Source organism: Aquarana catesbeiana, linkage group LG01 (genome assembly GCF_042186555.1).
Source record: "Aquarana catesbeiana isolate 2022-GZ linkage group LG01, ASM4218655v1, whole genome shotgun sequence".
NCBI lineage: Eukaryota > Metazoa > Chordata > Amphibia > Anura > Ranidae > Aquarana > Aquarana catesbeiana.
The window spans coordinates 902,596,993-902,614,448 of record NC_133324.1 but is presented as its reverse complement, the minus strand read 5'-3'; the positions used below and the strand labels follow the sequence as shown (position 1 = coordinate 902,614,448).

At 43.9% G+C, this 17,456-nt stretch overlaps 1 protein-coding gene across 3 annotated transcripts in view; it reads right to left on the bottom strand.

The window, feature by feature from the left end:
• The window catches only part of IMMT (inner membrane mitochondrial protein), a 70,158-nt gene that overhangs the window by 24,150 nt on the left and 28,552 nt on the right, over positions 1-17,456 (bottom strand). Inside the window, exons 4-9 of one of the 3 annotated variants that reach the window (XM_073610977.1) lie at positions 15,521-15,635; positions 9,095-9,229; positions 6,213-6,332; positions 3,813-3,949; positions 3,610-3,713; positions 1,681-1,816 (exon numbers count right to left, since the gene is read on the bottom strand). In XM_073610977.1, the coding sequence (XP_073467078.1) occupies positions 1,681-1,816; positions 3,610-3,713; positions 3,813-3,949; positions 6,213-6,332; positions 9,095-9,229; positions 15,521-15,635 (747 nt within the window). The remainder of the gene's footprint in view (positions 1-1,680; positions 1,817-3,609; positions 3,714-3,812; positions 3,950-6,212; positions 6,333-9,094; positions 9,230-15,520; positions 15,636-17,456) is intronic. The other 2 variants (XM_073610978.1, XM_073610979.1) reach the window with 2 other exon arrangements.

The following is a 17,456-nucleotide window of genomic DNA, read 5'->3' as shown; positions in this document are numbered from 1 at the left end:
CCGACAGCGGATTTTGTTGTCGGAAAATTTTATAGCCTGCTCTCAAACTTTGTGTGTCGGAAAATGTGTGATGGAGCCTACACACGGTCGGAATTTCCAACAACAAGGTCCTATCACACATTTTCCGTCGGAAAATCCGACCGTGTGTACGGGGCATTAGACAGTGAATATCACTAGTGGCTATAGCAGCCACTAGCAATAGTCGTAGGAGTATCCGGTAGGCTGGTTGTACCCAAGTTGATCAACTTTGTACATTCAGCCTGCCCATTAATGGTTCGAATCTTGGCCGGTACCTAGTGGATGCACCGAAATGAAAATTCCAGTACCAAAAATTAAGGATGCACTTGGCCAAAAAACAAAATGGACAGTAAAAATATATTACCGTATTTATCGGCATATAACACGCACTTTTTTCCCCTGAAAATCAGGGGAAAATCGTGGGTGCGTGTTATAGGCCGATCCCCGGCGATTTTGTGTCATCGGAGCGATCGTGGCAATTGCCTCGGTCGCCATCGACATACAAAGCCGTGGGTAGATTCAAATATGGCGCAGAGACTGCAGGGATACTTCGGAGCCGAGATACACATACCCGGTGTTCTCGGCTTTTTTCGGCCCCGCTCACAGTCACGCCCAGTCCCGCCCTATGATGGACACAACACAGGTCCAGGGGCGGGACTGGGCGTGACGGTGGCGCCGAAAAAAGCCGAGAACACTCGGGTATGTGTATCTCGGCTCCGATGAAGCCCTGCAGTCTTGGCGCCATATTTGAAACTTACCCATGGCTGGACTGGGGCAAAGCTGCACGGGCAAACCTGCACTAACAAAGCTGCACTGGGGCAAGGCTGCACTGACACTGAGAAGGCTGCAGATGGACAGAGAAGGCTGCATTGATGGGCATTTTAATGTAAGTTTTTTTTCCTTAAACTGCCCTCCTAAACTTATAACTTGTGTGTTATACGCCGATAAATACGGTATATAAATATAAAAAAAATAACTTTTGTGCAAACCAATCAATATATGCTTTTTGCGATTTTTTTTTACCAAAAATAAGTAGAAGAATATATATTGGCCTAAGTTGATGAAGAAATGTGTTAAAAAAAAAATGATATTATATATAACAAAAAGTAAAAAAATAGTTTTTCAAAATCGTCGTTCTTTTGGTGTCATTTGATCACCTCTGCGTTTTTGTTGTGCTAGGATCAAAAAAAAAAAAAAAAAAAAAGCGCCAATTTTGAAAATAATTCCGGAAGCCATTATCGGCACTTTTTTTTTTTTTCTATCGGCAAAATGCAGATAACCCTATTGTTGGGCATTATCGACACTGATAACCCTATTTTCGCCCGATGATTTTCAGAGGCCAATATATCGATGCATCGCTAGATATATTAAAGGCTTGCTTTAGGGTTTAATACCGCTTTAACAGTGGTCCATGCCTGTGCAATATTATAGATTTATGTTTACAGCATCCTCAATTTTGATAATTAAATTTTACATTCAACTTCCACTGGGCTTTACGTTTTGGGGTTGTGGTAGGAAGAGCATTACATCTTAGGTGTCAGATTATGATTTACTTGAAGTTGAGGCATCAAAAATGGCGACATTTTGTTTTTGGGTTCTTGGTGCAGAATACCAAAGTCTACAAAAAAGAACCAAGCAACATATACAAAGTAGAAGATGTACTTTTTTAACAACGTTGTCCAGGTCCACGATCATACGATGGAGGTTCTCTTCGGCTGAAATAATGTGAGGCTTGGCTCCATTCAGAGCGTTCTTTTTGGCATCATCAATAACACCCTTCATTCGTTCCAGCTCCTCCCTACAAAATAAAAAAAAAATGTTCAGACAACAGCAGAGAAAAATGTCAGATGTGCCAATTTTTTTGATAATGAAAGCTAAACTACATGCACACATCATAGACAAACTAATGCAGCTCTGCATTTATTAGCACAACAAATTATTTTACATGAAAGCAGCGCAAATGCCTAAATTTGACCTGGTATCACGTTATTGCAAACCCCTGTACAGGAGAGCTCAGACTAGAAGAGAGAGAAGTAGCACAAAGAGCAAGTCGGGTGTGCTACAGTGCTCATGACCTAACAAGGGGGAGATTGCAGAGTAACAAAGATGAGCTCATCAGTGTGCTGCGTCTCCCTTTACTGCCTATTGACAGACTTAGGGAGAGATAAGACCTGTAAATATTACTTTACTGCAACGGAGAATAATCAAGTCTTTTCTCCTGCTAGACAGTGCTGGGAGGCTGCACTGATGGGCACTGATGAAGAGGCACTAACTGGCATCAATTATGGGCACCGATTGGTGGCACTGCTGGGGCTTTCCTGTAATCAGGGCACTGATTACCAGTGCCCCGATTACCTGCCCAGGTCTCCCCAGCGAGAAGATGCAGCTGATCGGCACTCCTTGCCACACACTGTCAGTGTGAGATGAGGAGAGCCGATTCACAGCACTCCCGTATTTACATGTGACCAGCTGTGATTGGCTCTTTACAAAGATCGGGGTTGCGCCATGTCCTAGCAACACGGCGCAGCCACGATCGCCGTGCTGCGTGATAGCGGCTGTTCTGGGGCGCTGTCATATGACATCCTCTCAGAATGAGAGCCGCAACGTCCCTCTGTCATCTGACGGTGGGTGGGCGGGCGGCAAAAGGTTAAGATAAAAGATTCTTTTATTGCATCTTTTATTAAGCCTCTGCCTTTACAACCACTTTAAATTAAAAAAAGCATAGAACCTTGCCACTGGAATTATACTAGAAATAAAGACAAACTAGACCAAGTCATCCATCAAGTTCCCTAGATATTAAAAGGATATGTAGGGCCAAATCTATTTTGGCCCTACATCTTCTGTGGGTCACAGGAGTACACTTATTTCTTCACTCCAGTGACCCGTGTTCAGCCAACAGCAGGCTAAAGCCCAATGTCGGATGACGTCACTGAGCCAGTCAAGACACTAGAGGGATCCACTCATATTCCTGACAAGCTGGTGGCTTAGCCTCTCAGTGTACCACTGAGAGCCTGCTGCTACCACCCCCTCCATATCTCAGCACCCTAGTGAGTGCTGGAGGGGCAGAGCAGAGAGCGGTAACTGATAGTCACAGATTTCTTGCTCACTAAAGACCGAGAACTGAGTGACCAGTGGTCTTTAATCACTCAGTTCTCAGCCTTAGAGGTGGCAGGGGACAGAAGCAGCATCGGGGCGATGCTGCATCCACCTAGGCGAGTATGTAGATTTATTTAATTTTTTTAAATCCCACACTTCTCTTTGAAAGTATTGAGGGTAGAAAAATTCTGAAAATGTTAATTACATGGCTGTGTTTGGCTTCAAAAAAAGCATGCGAGGGAGTGTCAAAGAAAAGTAAGCAATTCTCATATCTAAACTTTGCTCCAGGTCAGCGACACACTATAGACAAAGAACCATTATAACAACCAGTCAAATAATACTTCCAGGAGAAATCAGCAAAGGCTGTCAAAACTAGGTATTGATATTAGGGTAAACTTATTCACAAAGCAAACAGTAAGAACATGCAGGTGCATATACACGCAGTAGCAAGAATAGCTGAAGCTCATATATAAAAGATAAAGTGTGAATACGAACTTTGCTTTAAGAAGAGAATCTGCTGCTTCATCCACAGCTCTGCTGCGCACCTTCAAGGCATCCTCCAAATCCCTCCACTGCAAGGACTTGTGCTCTGCAGGAACCTGTAAAAGAATCACAAACAATGAGTGTAGAAGTGAAATGCAGGCAACAACCACACATTAAAAGAAGCAGAGCACCTCCTGTATCAGGCTTCTGCTCACCTGAGTGTCTTCCATGGCCTCTCGCAGTTTCTGGGCATGGAAGTTAACAGCTTGCACTGCCGCCTCCTGGGACGAGATGGCTTGGAGTGTGATCCGGGCAGTGCCACTCAGTGCTTCCTCCAGGAGTGCTGCTATAGCTATACAACATAATTCATAGCGTAAACCAAGATACTTACGATACAATGTCTGTTTCATTATGATAACAATAGAAAACAGACCACAAGTCAACCAACTGCTTTTTGTACAGAATATTAAAACAATTATACATGTGACTTAAGGGTGTGTGAACAGAAATTGCTTGTCTTGCCTGAATCAGGGTTATGTGTAAAGATGAATGCCAAGAATTCAGCTCCTCTGTAAAAAGTGAAGATACTCTATGAGCCAAGTCCAAGGAGGGGCATGACATCTCCTTGACTTTCCCCTTTATCTTTATTTGACAGGTTTATAGTACTCCTGGAAGATGGCCATCGCTGTATTTTCAGGAGCCGGATGCTGATCCTTGTGATCTCTGCATCTTTAACAGTAGAGTCACTGCATCTGCAATGCCAGCCCCTCCCTTCCCCTGGCCCAATCACAGAAGCCTTCTTAATATGTGAAAGCATTCACAAAATACCAAGGGCTTCTGTGAATGGGCAGCAGAGAGGAGGGGTGGGCATAGTTGCTCTGTGTGCTTCACTCCTTTCAGTTTCCGAAGTGTCTCTCTGGCAAACCTGTTAAATGTAAATAATAGAGATAAGTCCAGGAGGTGTCATAAACCTTACCTGAGCCCCATCTCTATCCAGTTATGTCCACAAGTATATCAGGTTTGTTATTTTAATAGAAAAAAAAAAAAAAAAAAAACACGAGACTTTACAATCACTTTAACCAGTTCCGACCGGCTCACGCAGATATACTGCAGCAGAATGGCTCTCCTGGGCCATCCTGTACAAATCCTGTACAGGTATGTCCTACCCTTATTCGCCTCAGGCCATGCGTGATCGCGTGCGCGAGTGCCAGCAAGGGGATTTGTGTGTGTCTAAACACACAAATCCCTGTGCTGTCAGAGGAGAGGAGCCGTATAGTTTGTTCCTACCAAGTAGAAAAAACAATGTCTCCTCTCCTAGTCACTCCTACCCCTTGATAGCCCCCTAGTGTTAACCCCCTTCCCTGCGAGTGACATTTACACAGTAATCAGCGCATTTTTATAGCACTGATCAGTGTATAATTGTCAAAAATGTCCCATCTGTCCGTCACAATACCGCTAAAAATCGCAGATCACTGGCATTACTAGTAAAATTTTAATATATATATATATATATATATATATATATATATATATATATATATATATATATATATATATATATATATATATATATATATAGAGAGAGAGAGAGAGAGAGAGAGAGAGAGAGAGAGAGAGAGAGAGAGAGAGAGAGAGAGAGAGAGAGAGAGAGAGAGAGAGAGAGAGAGAGAGAGAGAGAGAGAGAGAGAGAGAGAGAGAGCAGAAGTCCGGGCCACCGCTAGCAAAAGAGCGGCAGAAGATAGCGGAGGAGCCGGCAGAAGAACCGGACACCAGGAGAAGAGGTCGAGCACTGGGAGAAGAGGCCGGAGAGCGGGAGAAGAACCCGGAGAGAGCGGCGAAGTCGGAAGAAGACCCCCGAAGTCGGAAGAAGACCCCCGGAGCTGTCTAATAAAAATTACTTTAAAAACCTGTCTAGTGTGTTTTTTTTATTGACACTTTTTCCCTAGGTGAATGGGTAGGGGTATGATGTACCCCATACTCATTCACATAGGGTGGGGGGCCGGGATCTGGCGGCCCCCTTATTAAAGGGGGCTCCCGGATTCCGATAAGCCCCCCGCTCGCAGACCCCGACAACAAACGGCCAGGGTTGTCGGGAAGAGGCCCTTGTCCTCATCAACATGGGGACAAGGTGCTTTGGGGTGGGCTGAGGACATGCAGCCTGGTACGGTTCAGGAGGGGGGCACTCGCTCGTCCCCACCAACTTTCCTGACCGGCCGGGCTGCGTGCTCGGATAGGGGTCTGGTATGGATTTTGGGGGGACCCCACAACGTTTTTTTTGCCCTTGCGTCGTATCTGGTCCGTCGGACTAGCATACAGACGAACGGGCTTTCCGTTAGGAACTGAGTCCGGCGGAGTTACGACAGAAAGATTTGAAGCAGGCTTCAAATCTAAAGCCCGTCGGATTTCCAACCGAAACGCTCGGTCGGAAGTCCGATGCAGACCACACACGGTCAGATTGTCCGCCGGATTCGGTCTGTCGGACCAGTCCAGTCGGAAAGTCCGCCCGTGTGTACGTGGCATTACTCCACAGCTACTAGTCATTAAAAAGATGGCTGAAATGCTTTAAAAATGATCAAGTCTGTAAGGTGAATAGCCTTAAAGGCAGAATAACTTACAGTCTATCTTTTCCCTCTCTTCCTTCTCTTGCCGAACAAGGTGAGCAGCCACCTCCTCTGCTGGCCGTTCCTTCAGATGGTGTTTATCCTCATGCTCACACTCCTTACAGTGCTCAGCTTCTGAGGGGGGATCAGAAAAGAAAATCAACTATTATGCCTCATGCACACTGGACGTTAGTGAGTGCAGTGAGTTTTTCAACGTTTTTTGCAATAGCGTTTAGCGCTTTTTTCAATGGATCAAAATCCTTAAAAAAAACAAACGATGGTGAGCTGCATTTATCGACGTTAGAGCTAGTTTGGGGGGGTTTTTTTCAGCCAAAAACAGTTGATAACAGCCTGTGTGTGCATGGACACAGGATAACATGCTGGAGAGTTTGACTGTATATATAAAAAAAATAAAAAACGTCAAAGCCAAAAACAGCAGCTGTACCAAAGTCCAGTGTGCATGAGGCCTTCTACATGATACAGAGCGTGTATTTTTATTCTTTAACCCTTCCACATATGCAAAGTTTTAAAGTTAGTTTGGGTTTAAACAAAGCTTTATCCAAAATGATCTTTTAGATGTAAAAAGATGCTATTAAAAAAAGTACAACCCTACTCCTCCCAAAAGTGTGTTTTTTTTTTTTGTTTTTTTCAAACATGGGTTGAGTCACCAAGTTACATGTCAATAATACTTCTGCATAGGTCTTGCGGTATATGGCTGGTCTGGATTGCTTGAGCTGTATCCACCTTCATCACCATCTCAAGATAGGACTCGGCAACTCAGAAATAGAAAATATCTTTTACCTTAAAGCGGGGTTCCACCCAAATTTTGAACATTATCTCTATGCATTCTCTTCCTTGCCTAGATGCTGACATGCTGTGTAAAAAAATTTAAATCGCCGTAATTACCTTTTTTTTTTCTAATCTTCTTAGCACTTCCTGGTTTTCCTCCCATGGGAGTAGGCATGTTTCTAGCCTCTCCCAGACCTCCCACAGTCCCCTGGGAGCTAGTCTCAAGCTTCCCAGCATGCATTGTGCAACAGCATCATCACAACATCTCGGTGAATGCTGGGAGCACAGCATTCACTGCATCCAGGAAATACATGCTTGTGGGCTTCAAATGCCCACAATGAAGATGGAAACCGCCTTCAGAATTTTATAAGTTATTCTTTACAACGAAATCGGACACAGGCGGACTTATTACACAGAACATGTGAGTAGATAATCATAAGAAGAAAAGTTTGTGAATGAACTCCAAAAAAAAAAAAACCATAGATAGGTGGACCCCCGCTTTAATGCAAGGAAAGCATTAAGGTAAAAAATGTTTTTAGCTTTAGTATCACTTTAATATTGAAGCTTACTAAGTCGCTACCATTAAGTTGTGTGCTTAACCCCTTCACGCCTAAGCCTTTTTTCTGACATTTGTTGCTTACAAGTTAAAATCAGTATTTTTTGCTAGAAAATTAACTTATAACCTCCAAACATTATGAGATATTATAATATATATATATATATATATATATATATATATATATATATATATATATATATATAATTTAGCAGAGACCCTAGAGAATAAAAATGGCAATCGTTACAATATTTTATGTCACACAGTATTTGCGCAGTGGTCTTTTAAACGCATTTTTGGGGCAAAAATCTCCATAGACGATGCTTTAAAAGTTTCTACAGGTTACCAGTTTAGAGTTGCAGAGGTATTGTGCTACAATTATTGCTCTTCCTCTAACAATCGCAGCAATACCTCACATGTGTGTTTTGAACTCTCCGACTAGCTAGCGGACGTGCCAGCTGGTTGCTCGGGCCTCCTGGTGGGACGGAAGGGGGGGGGGGGCCACGTCCTTTCCTGCTGCTTGGGATAACAGCTTAGCGGCTTCTTAGCCGCATTGTTCGTTATCCCAAGAAAGCCGACCGCCGCTTCTAAAAAACAGGACTGGGGTGATGCCTGCAGCTGCAAGCATCACCCCAGTACAACCCCTTCATTCCGGGGGCCGCATATTTGCGTACGGTCGGCGTGAACACACTGCTCGCATACAAACTGTGTGAACAAGGCCTAAAGGTCTATTGTCATATTGTATTTTCTTAAATTGCAGTCTGGGTTAAAGTGCAAATAAAGGTTCCTGTATGGCAATCTAAACAAGTGCTAAATCCTGTTACTACATGCTGCACAAGCTTCATATAGTAAACAGAAAAAAAAAAAAAAAAAAAACATATTTGTCCTTCCCTGACTGAGCTAAATTGTCCTTCACGTTTGCCCCACGCGCTCCCCCTCCTAGACACTGCAGCTCACAGTGGGAGGGTTACAGCAGTCAGACAGCAGGGGCAGGACTAGGTGTGTGGCCAGGTGCCAACTGACAAGCTACAGGCTTGTCAATCAGCTGCAACCATGCTGATAGCTGCGCCCTGCAACACCTTCTCATTCCAAGCAGTGCAAGCAGGCACTGCCTACACAAGAGTGTGGCAACTACTCTGAATTCAGCAGTGCAGCATCATTGCCATTCCACTACAGGAGGCTGTACTGGGTGAACTTCATTGGCAGCATTATTAGAAACGTGTGAGACTTTGCAGAGAGACTAAGAAAACTAAGTACAGATGCATTTAAACTGAACGTTTTGCAGCACATATTATTAAAGGAAGGCCATAGTTCTACTTTAAGAGAACCTAGGTCACTGACCTTCAGATCTAGAGCACACATATTCCCAACACACAGCTCTCATGGCCAATGTGTTATGGCATATTCTACTCGTAACAACACTTATCCTTTCTTTGTGCTTATCACACACAGAGAAACACCACATATAAGTGAGCAGTCACAAGGTCATTACAAGTATTGGGATGAGCATTGTTCAGGCACTTCCAAAGTTCTAACACTAGATGCAAATTACCTGCACTACCATGGTGTTCTGGTTTCTGCTCCGTTGCTTCCAGTGCCTTGGAGCTCTCGTCTTCATGCACAACAGGAGCTGGGACTGAAACGGCATCACCGGTTGCAGAAATAATCTGTGCTACATGCAATGAAGCTAGCAAGAAAGAACAAATAAATGAATACACACAAAGCAACAGAAATTATTTTTTACATGTGGGGGTTATTTATGAAAGGAAATTCCACTTTACACTTCAAGTGCACTTGGAAGTGCAGTCGCTGTAAATCCGAGGGGGACATACAAGGAGAATTTAAAAAAAAACAAAAAAAAAAAAACAGCATTTTAGCTTGCACATGATTGGATGATAAAATCAGCAGAGCTTCCCCTCATTTCAGATCTTCCCCTCAGATTTACAGCGACTGCACTTCCAAGTGCACTTGTAGTGCAAAGTGGATTTGCCTTTTGTAAATAACCCCCATAGTGTTGACAAATTCCACCAGTCTCTGCCCCTAGAGTTTACATCTAATTATTCCAAAACACAGTGATGAACACAAACAGAGCCGATTCTGGATGGAGGGTATGTGGCATGCAAATACATTTTTAAATAATTGTAAGAAAAACTACACAATCGTGAAGCCTACAAGTGTCATGTAGATTGTGCTCCTATTGGCTGTTGAGCCACTAACCTCAGCAATGCTCGTAATGGATTCTAAGCACCAACGCCCCCCCCATGCTTTGCAAAAATGTCAGCAACATAGTCATGTTTGAGGAGGCAATAAGAAATAAAATACCTCCGTTATTATCCCGGTTATTGCACCTAAGTGATGTAGCGGACAACGTACCTGGAAATAGAGTCTGATCTGTGTCATGTTCTAGTGAAAAAAAAAAAAAAAAAGTCGCAGATCGCCCACCATTACTAGTACAAAAAAGAAAAAAAAAAAAAGCCATAAATCTATCCCCTAGTTTGTAGACGCTATAACTTTTGCACAAACGAATCAATATACGCTTATTGCGATTTTTTTTTACCAAAAATATGTAGAAGAATATATATTGGCCTGTGGAAGAAATTTGTTTTTATTATATATTTTTTGGGGATATTTATTATAGCAAAAAGTATAAATAATTGCTTTTTTTTCAAAATGATCACTTTTTTGTTTATAGGGCAAAAAATAAAAACCGCAGAGGTGATCAAATACCACCAAAAGAAAGCTCTATTTTTGGGAAAAAAAGGACGTCAATTTTGTTTGGGTACAACGTCGCACGACTGCGCAATTGTCAGCTAAAGCGACGCAGTGGCAAATTGCAAAAAATGCTCTGGTCAGGAAGGGGGTAAATCCTTCCAGTGCTGAAGTGGTTAATAAAAATCAGATGACTGGTGGTTCAGTTTAGAGGTCGACCGATATATCGACCCGGCTATATCGGCCGATATTTAATGGTTTTTACTTAATCGGCATCGGATGATTGTGCTGATAAAAAAAGCCAATATAGCTTCAGTGTGACTTGCAAATGACTTCTGTAATAGAAGTCAATACAAGTTGCCTGAAGTCTTCTGTGAAGGGACTTCTCTCCTTCTCTAGGCAGCCTGCCAAATCTGATAAAAAGAACCTGAAGAGATACAATGTTTACACTTATGAATGGACTAAACTCTGTGTGTAGAAGCTCTCAGTTTAACCATTTAAAGACTAAATCTTTTCTGACATTTGTTGCTTACAAGTAAAAATCCTGTATTTTCTGCTAGAAAATCACTTAGAACCCCCAAACATTATATATATATTTTTATTAGCAGAGACCCTAGGGAATAAAATAGCGGTTGTTGCAATATTTTATGTCACACGGTATTTGCGCAGCGGTCTTTCAAACGCAATTTAAAAAAAAAAAAAATACACTAATAAATTTAAAAAAAAAAAACTAAGCAGTAAAGTTAGCCCATTTTTTTTCGTCCAAAAGTTTTGATTATCTGTTTTTGTGTATTTAATATTTAAGATATACGTTTGTTTTTTTGTTTTTTATCTAAATTCTACATACAAGTGAACTGATTGGAGGTTTGTTTTGTTTAATAAATGTTTAAATGTAAAAAAATTTCTGTATCACTTAAGGTTGCTCTCACACTGGAGCGGGCAGGCGTTGACGGTAAAACGCTGCTAGTTTTAGCGGCGCTTTACCGTCATTTTAGCGGCGCTATTCGGCTGCTAGCGGGGTGCTTATAACCCAGCTAGCAGCCGAGGAAGGGGTTAAATGCGCCCCTGAAGCGCCGCTGCCGAAACGCTTTGCAGGCGCTTCGGCAGCGGTGCGCATTCATTTCAATGGGCAGGAGTGGTGGAGCAGCGGTATACACCGCTCCAAAGATGCTGCTTGCAGGACTTTTTTTTTTAACATCCTGCCAGCGCATCGCCTCAGTGTGAAAGCACTCGGGCTTTCACACTGAGACTGCAGGGGAGCCGTTTTACAGGCACTTTACAGGCGCTATTTTTAGCCCAAAGGCGCCTGAAAAACGCCCCAGTGTGAAACTGTTAGATTTTATGAGATGAAGGGAAAAAAAAAAAAAAAGGCCTAATATAATCGGCCCAAAAAAAAAAAAAAAAAAAAAAAAAAAAAAAAATCGGCATCACATATCGGCCACCACGATTTCTAAATATCGGCATCGGCCAGAGAAAAACCCATATCAGTCGACCTCTAGTTCAGATAATCACAAATGATGTACTGTCCTAGAAACAGATATAGGGTCTACATTTGAGCAATTTAAGTTATGACAATGCACAGTTCTACAAATCTATGCACCAGGAAAGCATTTTGACGATGAAAAGTAGTCTTTAACCACTTGCTGCCCGCCCGCCGTCATATGACGGTGGGACGGTGCAGCAGCTGTTCTGGGCCGCCGTCATATGACGGTGCAGCCTTCCAGGCAGCCCAGGGGGCGCGCGCGCGCACGCGTGCCCGCCGCATCGCTCGGGTCCCAGTGTGCGTGCCCGGCAGCCGCGATGTCCGCCGGGCACCCACGATTGGCCGGTAACCGAGCAGGACCGTGGATCTGTGTGTGTGTCAGATGGGAGGAGACCGATGGTGTGTTCCCAGTACAGAGGAACACCGATCGGTCTCCTCCCCTTGTGAATCCCCTCCCCCCACAGTTAGAATCACTCCCTAGCAACACATTAACCCCTACAGCGCCCCCTTCTGGTTAACTCCTTCATTGCCAGTCACATTTATACAGTATTCAATGCATTTTTATAGCACTGATCGCTGTATAAATGTGAATGGTCCCAAAAATGTGTCAAAATTGTCCGATGTGTCCGCCGCAATATAGCAGTCACGATAAAAATCGCAGATCGCCGACCATTACTAGTAAAAAAAAAAAAATAAAAATGCTATAAATCTATCCCCTTATTTTGTGCGCAAACCAATAAATATACGCTTATTGCGATATTTTTTACCAAAAATATGTAGAAGAATACGTATCGGCCTAAAATGAGGAAAAAATTTGTTTAAAAAAAAAATTTGGATACTTATAGCAAAAAGTAAAAAATATTGTGTTTTTTCAAACTTGTCACTCTTGTTTTGTTTATAGCACAAGAAATAAAAAACGCAGAGGTGATCAAATACCACCAAAAGAAAGCTCTATTAGTGGGGAAAAAATGATAAAAATTTCATTTGGGTACAGTGTAGTATGACCGCGCAATTGTTATTCAAAATGCGACAGCGCTGAAAGCTGAAAATTGGCTTGGGCAGGAAGGGGGTGAAAATGCCCTGTATGGAAGTAGTTAAAGCACACCTTCCACCTCAATGATGACAAGGATGCTTGTTTAACCACTTAAGCCCCGGACCATTTGGCTGGCCAAAGACCAGAGCACTTTTTACGATTCGGCACTGTGTCGCTTTAACTGACAATTGCGTGGTCGTGCGACGTGGCTCCCAAACAAAATTGATGTCCTTTTTTCCCCACAAATAGAGCTTTCTTTTGGTGGTATTTGAGCATCTCTGCAGGTTTTATTTTTTGCGTTATAAACTAGAAAATAGCGACAATTTTGAAAAAAAAATAAAAAAAATAAATTTTTTACTTTTAGCTATAATAAATATCCCCAAAAAATATATAAAAGAAAAAATTCCTCGGTTTAGGCCGATACATATTCTACATATTTTTGGTAAAAAAAAAAAACGCAATAAGCGTTTATTGATAAAATAGGGGATAGTTTTATGCCATTTTTATTAATAATTTTTTTTTTACTAGCAATAGCGGCGATCAGCGATTTTTAACGTGACTGCGACATTATGGCGGACAGATCAGACACTTTGGTGCCATTTTGGGACCATTCACATTTATACAGCGATCAGTGCGATCAAAAATGCATTGACTACTGTGTAAATGTGACTGGCGGTGAAGGGGTTAACCACTAGGGGGCGCTGTAGGGGTTAAGTGTGTCCTAGGGAGTGACTAACTGTGGGGGGGAGGGGCTATGTGTGACGACACTGATCACCGCTCCCGATTACAGGGAGCGGTCATCAGTGTCACTAGGCAGAACGGGGAAATGCTTGTTTACATCAGCATTTCCCCGTTCTTCCTCTCTGTGAGACGATCGTGGGTATCCCCGCGGACATTGAGTCCGCAGGACCCACGATCACACTCACCCACCTGCAAGCCGCTTCTTAAAGGGCAATGTACAGGTATGTTAATATGCCTATATGTGCCCTTCTGCCGACGTATATCGGCGTGAGCCCCCCACCTAAAACACTGGCTTTGAGAGAGTGTAAAACATAATATACACAAAGTATGTCCCTCTATCGTGTGTGTGTGTCTCTATTGAGGGCACAAAGTGTCATTTCTGTCTGCTGCCTGGTTCCTCTGCTTTCAGCATGAGTCACTTCTGACAAGTTCCCCTGACACCAAGAGAAAAATGGTGACAGGGGAGGATGCTCCAGCTGATTGACAATCTCAGCTCTGTTCCTGTGTGCTTTGTGAAGGGGGGGGGGGTGTATCCCTTCCCTCCAATCACCTCTCAGAGCTCTCCTCACTGAGCTCTGTGGAGTGTAACGTCAGCTCTCCGCCCCCTTATTTCTGAACTCTCTCAACCAAGCTTTAAAATTCAGCACTTTGAACAGATGTAGAGAAGACTGCAGATAAATCGGTACAACTTACGTAGGAGGATGGGCTTCATCTGTGCATCACCCGAGGATAGTCCCTTCACACGGTATATGTAAAGGGTTTACAACCACTTTAAGATCCTGGGGAATGCAGAGTAGCCCAAATCTCACAAGATGACGCTGCAGGCACAGTTCAGGTTGGTCTTGTGAAATTTGGGTTACTCAACATTCTCCGAGATCTGGCCAGGGGGAGAATGTTGTTATCCTCACCTAGGAGCTGCAGAAGTAATAAATGTGGTTCCCAGATATATTAAAGGGGTTGTAAAGGTAAAATTTTTTTCACCTTAATGCATTATATGCCGCCCCCAGCCCCCCCCCGTTTTACTTACCTGACACCTCGAATCTCCGCTGCTCGTTCTCGTCATCTCCATTGCAGCTCAGCCTGGTTGCTGATTGGCTGCAGTGGATGGATTGAAAGCAGCGCAGCCATTGGCTCGCGCTGCTGTCAATCACATCCGATGACGCGGCGCGCCAGGGGGCGGGGCCGAGTGATACAGCGAGCGGCTATAGCCGCCGGCTGTATCACAGGAGCGCGCCCGCAACAACTAACCACCATGCGAGGGACATTAAAATGGATTTGGAGGGCACCTTGCTCTGACCAAAAAAAGTAACACCAACACCCATATACTGTACACTGTCTGTGCTGCATGATATAAATATAGCCCTGCTGACTGCAGGTTGGCACAGAAACAATATACAAGACAGCCTAACGTTTACAGCCTGCTAATCATATGGCTACAAACTCCCCTCTCCACACGGCTTTCACAGATCTCTGCCTGGAATCTCACATGACTTTACAGACATTGAGGGAGAGATAAAACAAGTACCATAACCACCCTACAAGTTATAGGACTACTGTAGTACAAGGTAGAAGAGAAATCCTGGACGGCCGCACTCCAAATTTAATCCTCTTTATTAACCACCAAGTCAGTGCACCATATAGTGGGGGAAAAAAAGCAAGATTGAGACGTGCGTTAGTGCTTAGCCCTGACCTTGACAGGTTATAAGGGCCAACGCATGAAACGCGTCAACCTTGCTTTTTTCCCTAGTGTGCACTGCCTTGGATTTTTTACATGTTAATAAAGAGGATTACGTTTGGAGTGCGGGTTTCTCTTCTACCTTGTGTGCAGCATGGGAGCTGGGTGAGCATCCTTCCGGCAGGTGTGGGAGATGTGGGAGCGTGGACTGACCTGGAGCAGCGGCATCTCTTGTTGCTGTACAGTACAGGGGCTCCAGAAGACAATTTTACATACAATAGTTATTGTAGGATGCGTGTCCCCCACCCTCTCCTATTTTTCAACACAATGGATTTACCTTCCGCACTTTCACTGGCCGCTGGTTGTCCCTCTACAGTCTCTCTTTTAGGCTGTTTGGATTCCTTCATTACTTCTGCAACTGAGGAGATTTTTAAGGGTCCAGGCTTCTGCTGCTGAAAATGAAACAGTTCCTTCCAATGAAGATCACAAACATAACAGGGTGACTGAAGAGCAGGTTATTCCATGTGGAATAAAAAAGGTAGACACACAAACATCTCGATTTCCTCTCATATAGCTCGTGGGCTTAATGAAAGAAAATGGTTTGATTCCCATATCACTGCTAACAGCTTGGATGGAGAAATCTCCACTACCAGCTATTCAGCAGCCGAGACACTCACAGCCACCTACAAACCAAGGCATCACATAAATGAAAAAGGTGTAGCATTCTAAATTAAAAAACAAAACCTTACATTGATCTCCAAACCCAATTAATCTATGCCAGCAAAAGTAAAATTCAGGCTTTTGTTTTTAACAGTATATGCCTATTGGTAATATGTACATAAATATTCTGGAGGTAACTGTTTTTTTTTTTTTTTTTTTGTGACACTTAAAGAGGCTGCTTCAGAAAAAAATAAACGTTAGCAGCTACAAAATATCGTAGCTGCTGACTTTTAATATTAGGACACTTGTCTGTCCACAAATCCAGCGGTCTTCACCCCATCCGATTTTTCAATCGGCTCTCGAGTGCTGCTGCCGCCATTTCGTGTAAGGTTCCCTACCGCGCATGTGAAGCGCACTGCACTTTGGGTGAAGCTCCACTTTAACCACTTCCCGCCCACCTTATAGTGAATTGACGTCCGGGAAGTGGTTCTGTTATCCTGACTGGACGTCATATGACGTCCAGCAGGATAACATGCCGCCGCGCGCCCCCGGGGGCGCGCATCGCGGCGATCGGTGGAGCGGTGTGTCAGCCTGACACACCGCTACACCGATCTTGGTAAAGAGCCTCCGGCGGAGGCTCTTTACCATGTGATCAGCCATGTCCAATCACGGCTGATCACGCTGTCAATAGGAAGAGCCGTTGATCGGCTCTTCCTCACTCGCGTCTGACAGACGCGAGTAGAGGAGAGCCGATCGGCGGCTCTCCTGGCAGGGGGGGTCTGCGCTGATTGTTTATCAGCGCAGCCCCCCCTCAGATCACCACACTGGACCACCAGGGATGCCACTAGGACCACCAGGGAAGGGGCAACGTGGATGGCCAGGTATGTACCCCATGGCCATCCACATGTGCCTAATCTGTGCCAATCAGTGCACACAAATGGGCTCTGATTGGCACCATTATGTCACTGATCTGCCCAGCAATGCCCAGATCTGCCCAGCAATGTTTTATCACTGCCACCTGTCATTGCCCATCGGTGCCCACCCATAAGTGCCCATCAGTGCCACCCATAAGTGCCCATCAGTGCCACCCATATGTACCCATCAGTGCCACCCATATGTACCAATCAATGCCACCTACGAGTGCCCATCAGTGCCGCCTACAAGTCCCCATCGGTGCCACCTATGAGTGCCCATCAGTGCCGCCTATCAGTGCCACCTCATCAGTGCCACCTCATTGGTGCCACCTCATCGGTGCCCATCAGTGCCGCCGTATCAGTGCCCATCAGTGCAGCCATATCAGTGCCCATCATTGAAGGAGAAAGCGTACTTATTTACAAAACATTTTTAACAGAAACAAAGAAAAACTTGTTTTTTTTCGAAATTTTCGTTTCTTTTTTTATTTGTTGCGCAAAAAATAAAAACCGCAGAGGTGATCAAATACCACCAAAAGAAAGCTCTATTTGTGGGAACAAAATGATAAAAAATTTGTTTGGGTACAGTGTAGCATGACCGCGCAATTGTCATTCAAATTGCGACAGCACTGAAAGGTGAAAATTGGCCTGGGCGGGAAGGTGTCTAAGTGCCTGGTATTGAAGTGGTTATTAAGAAACATG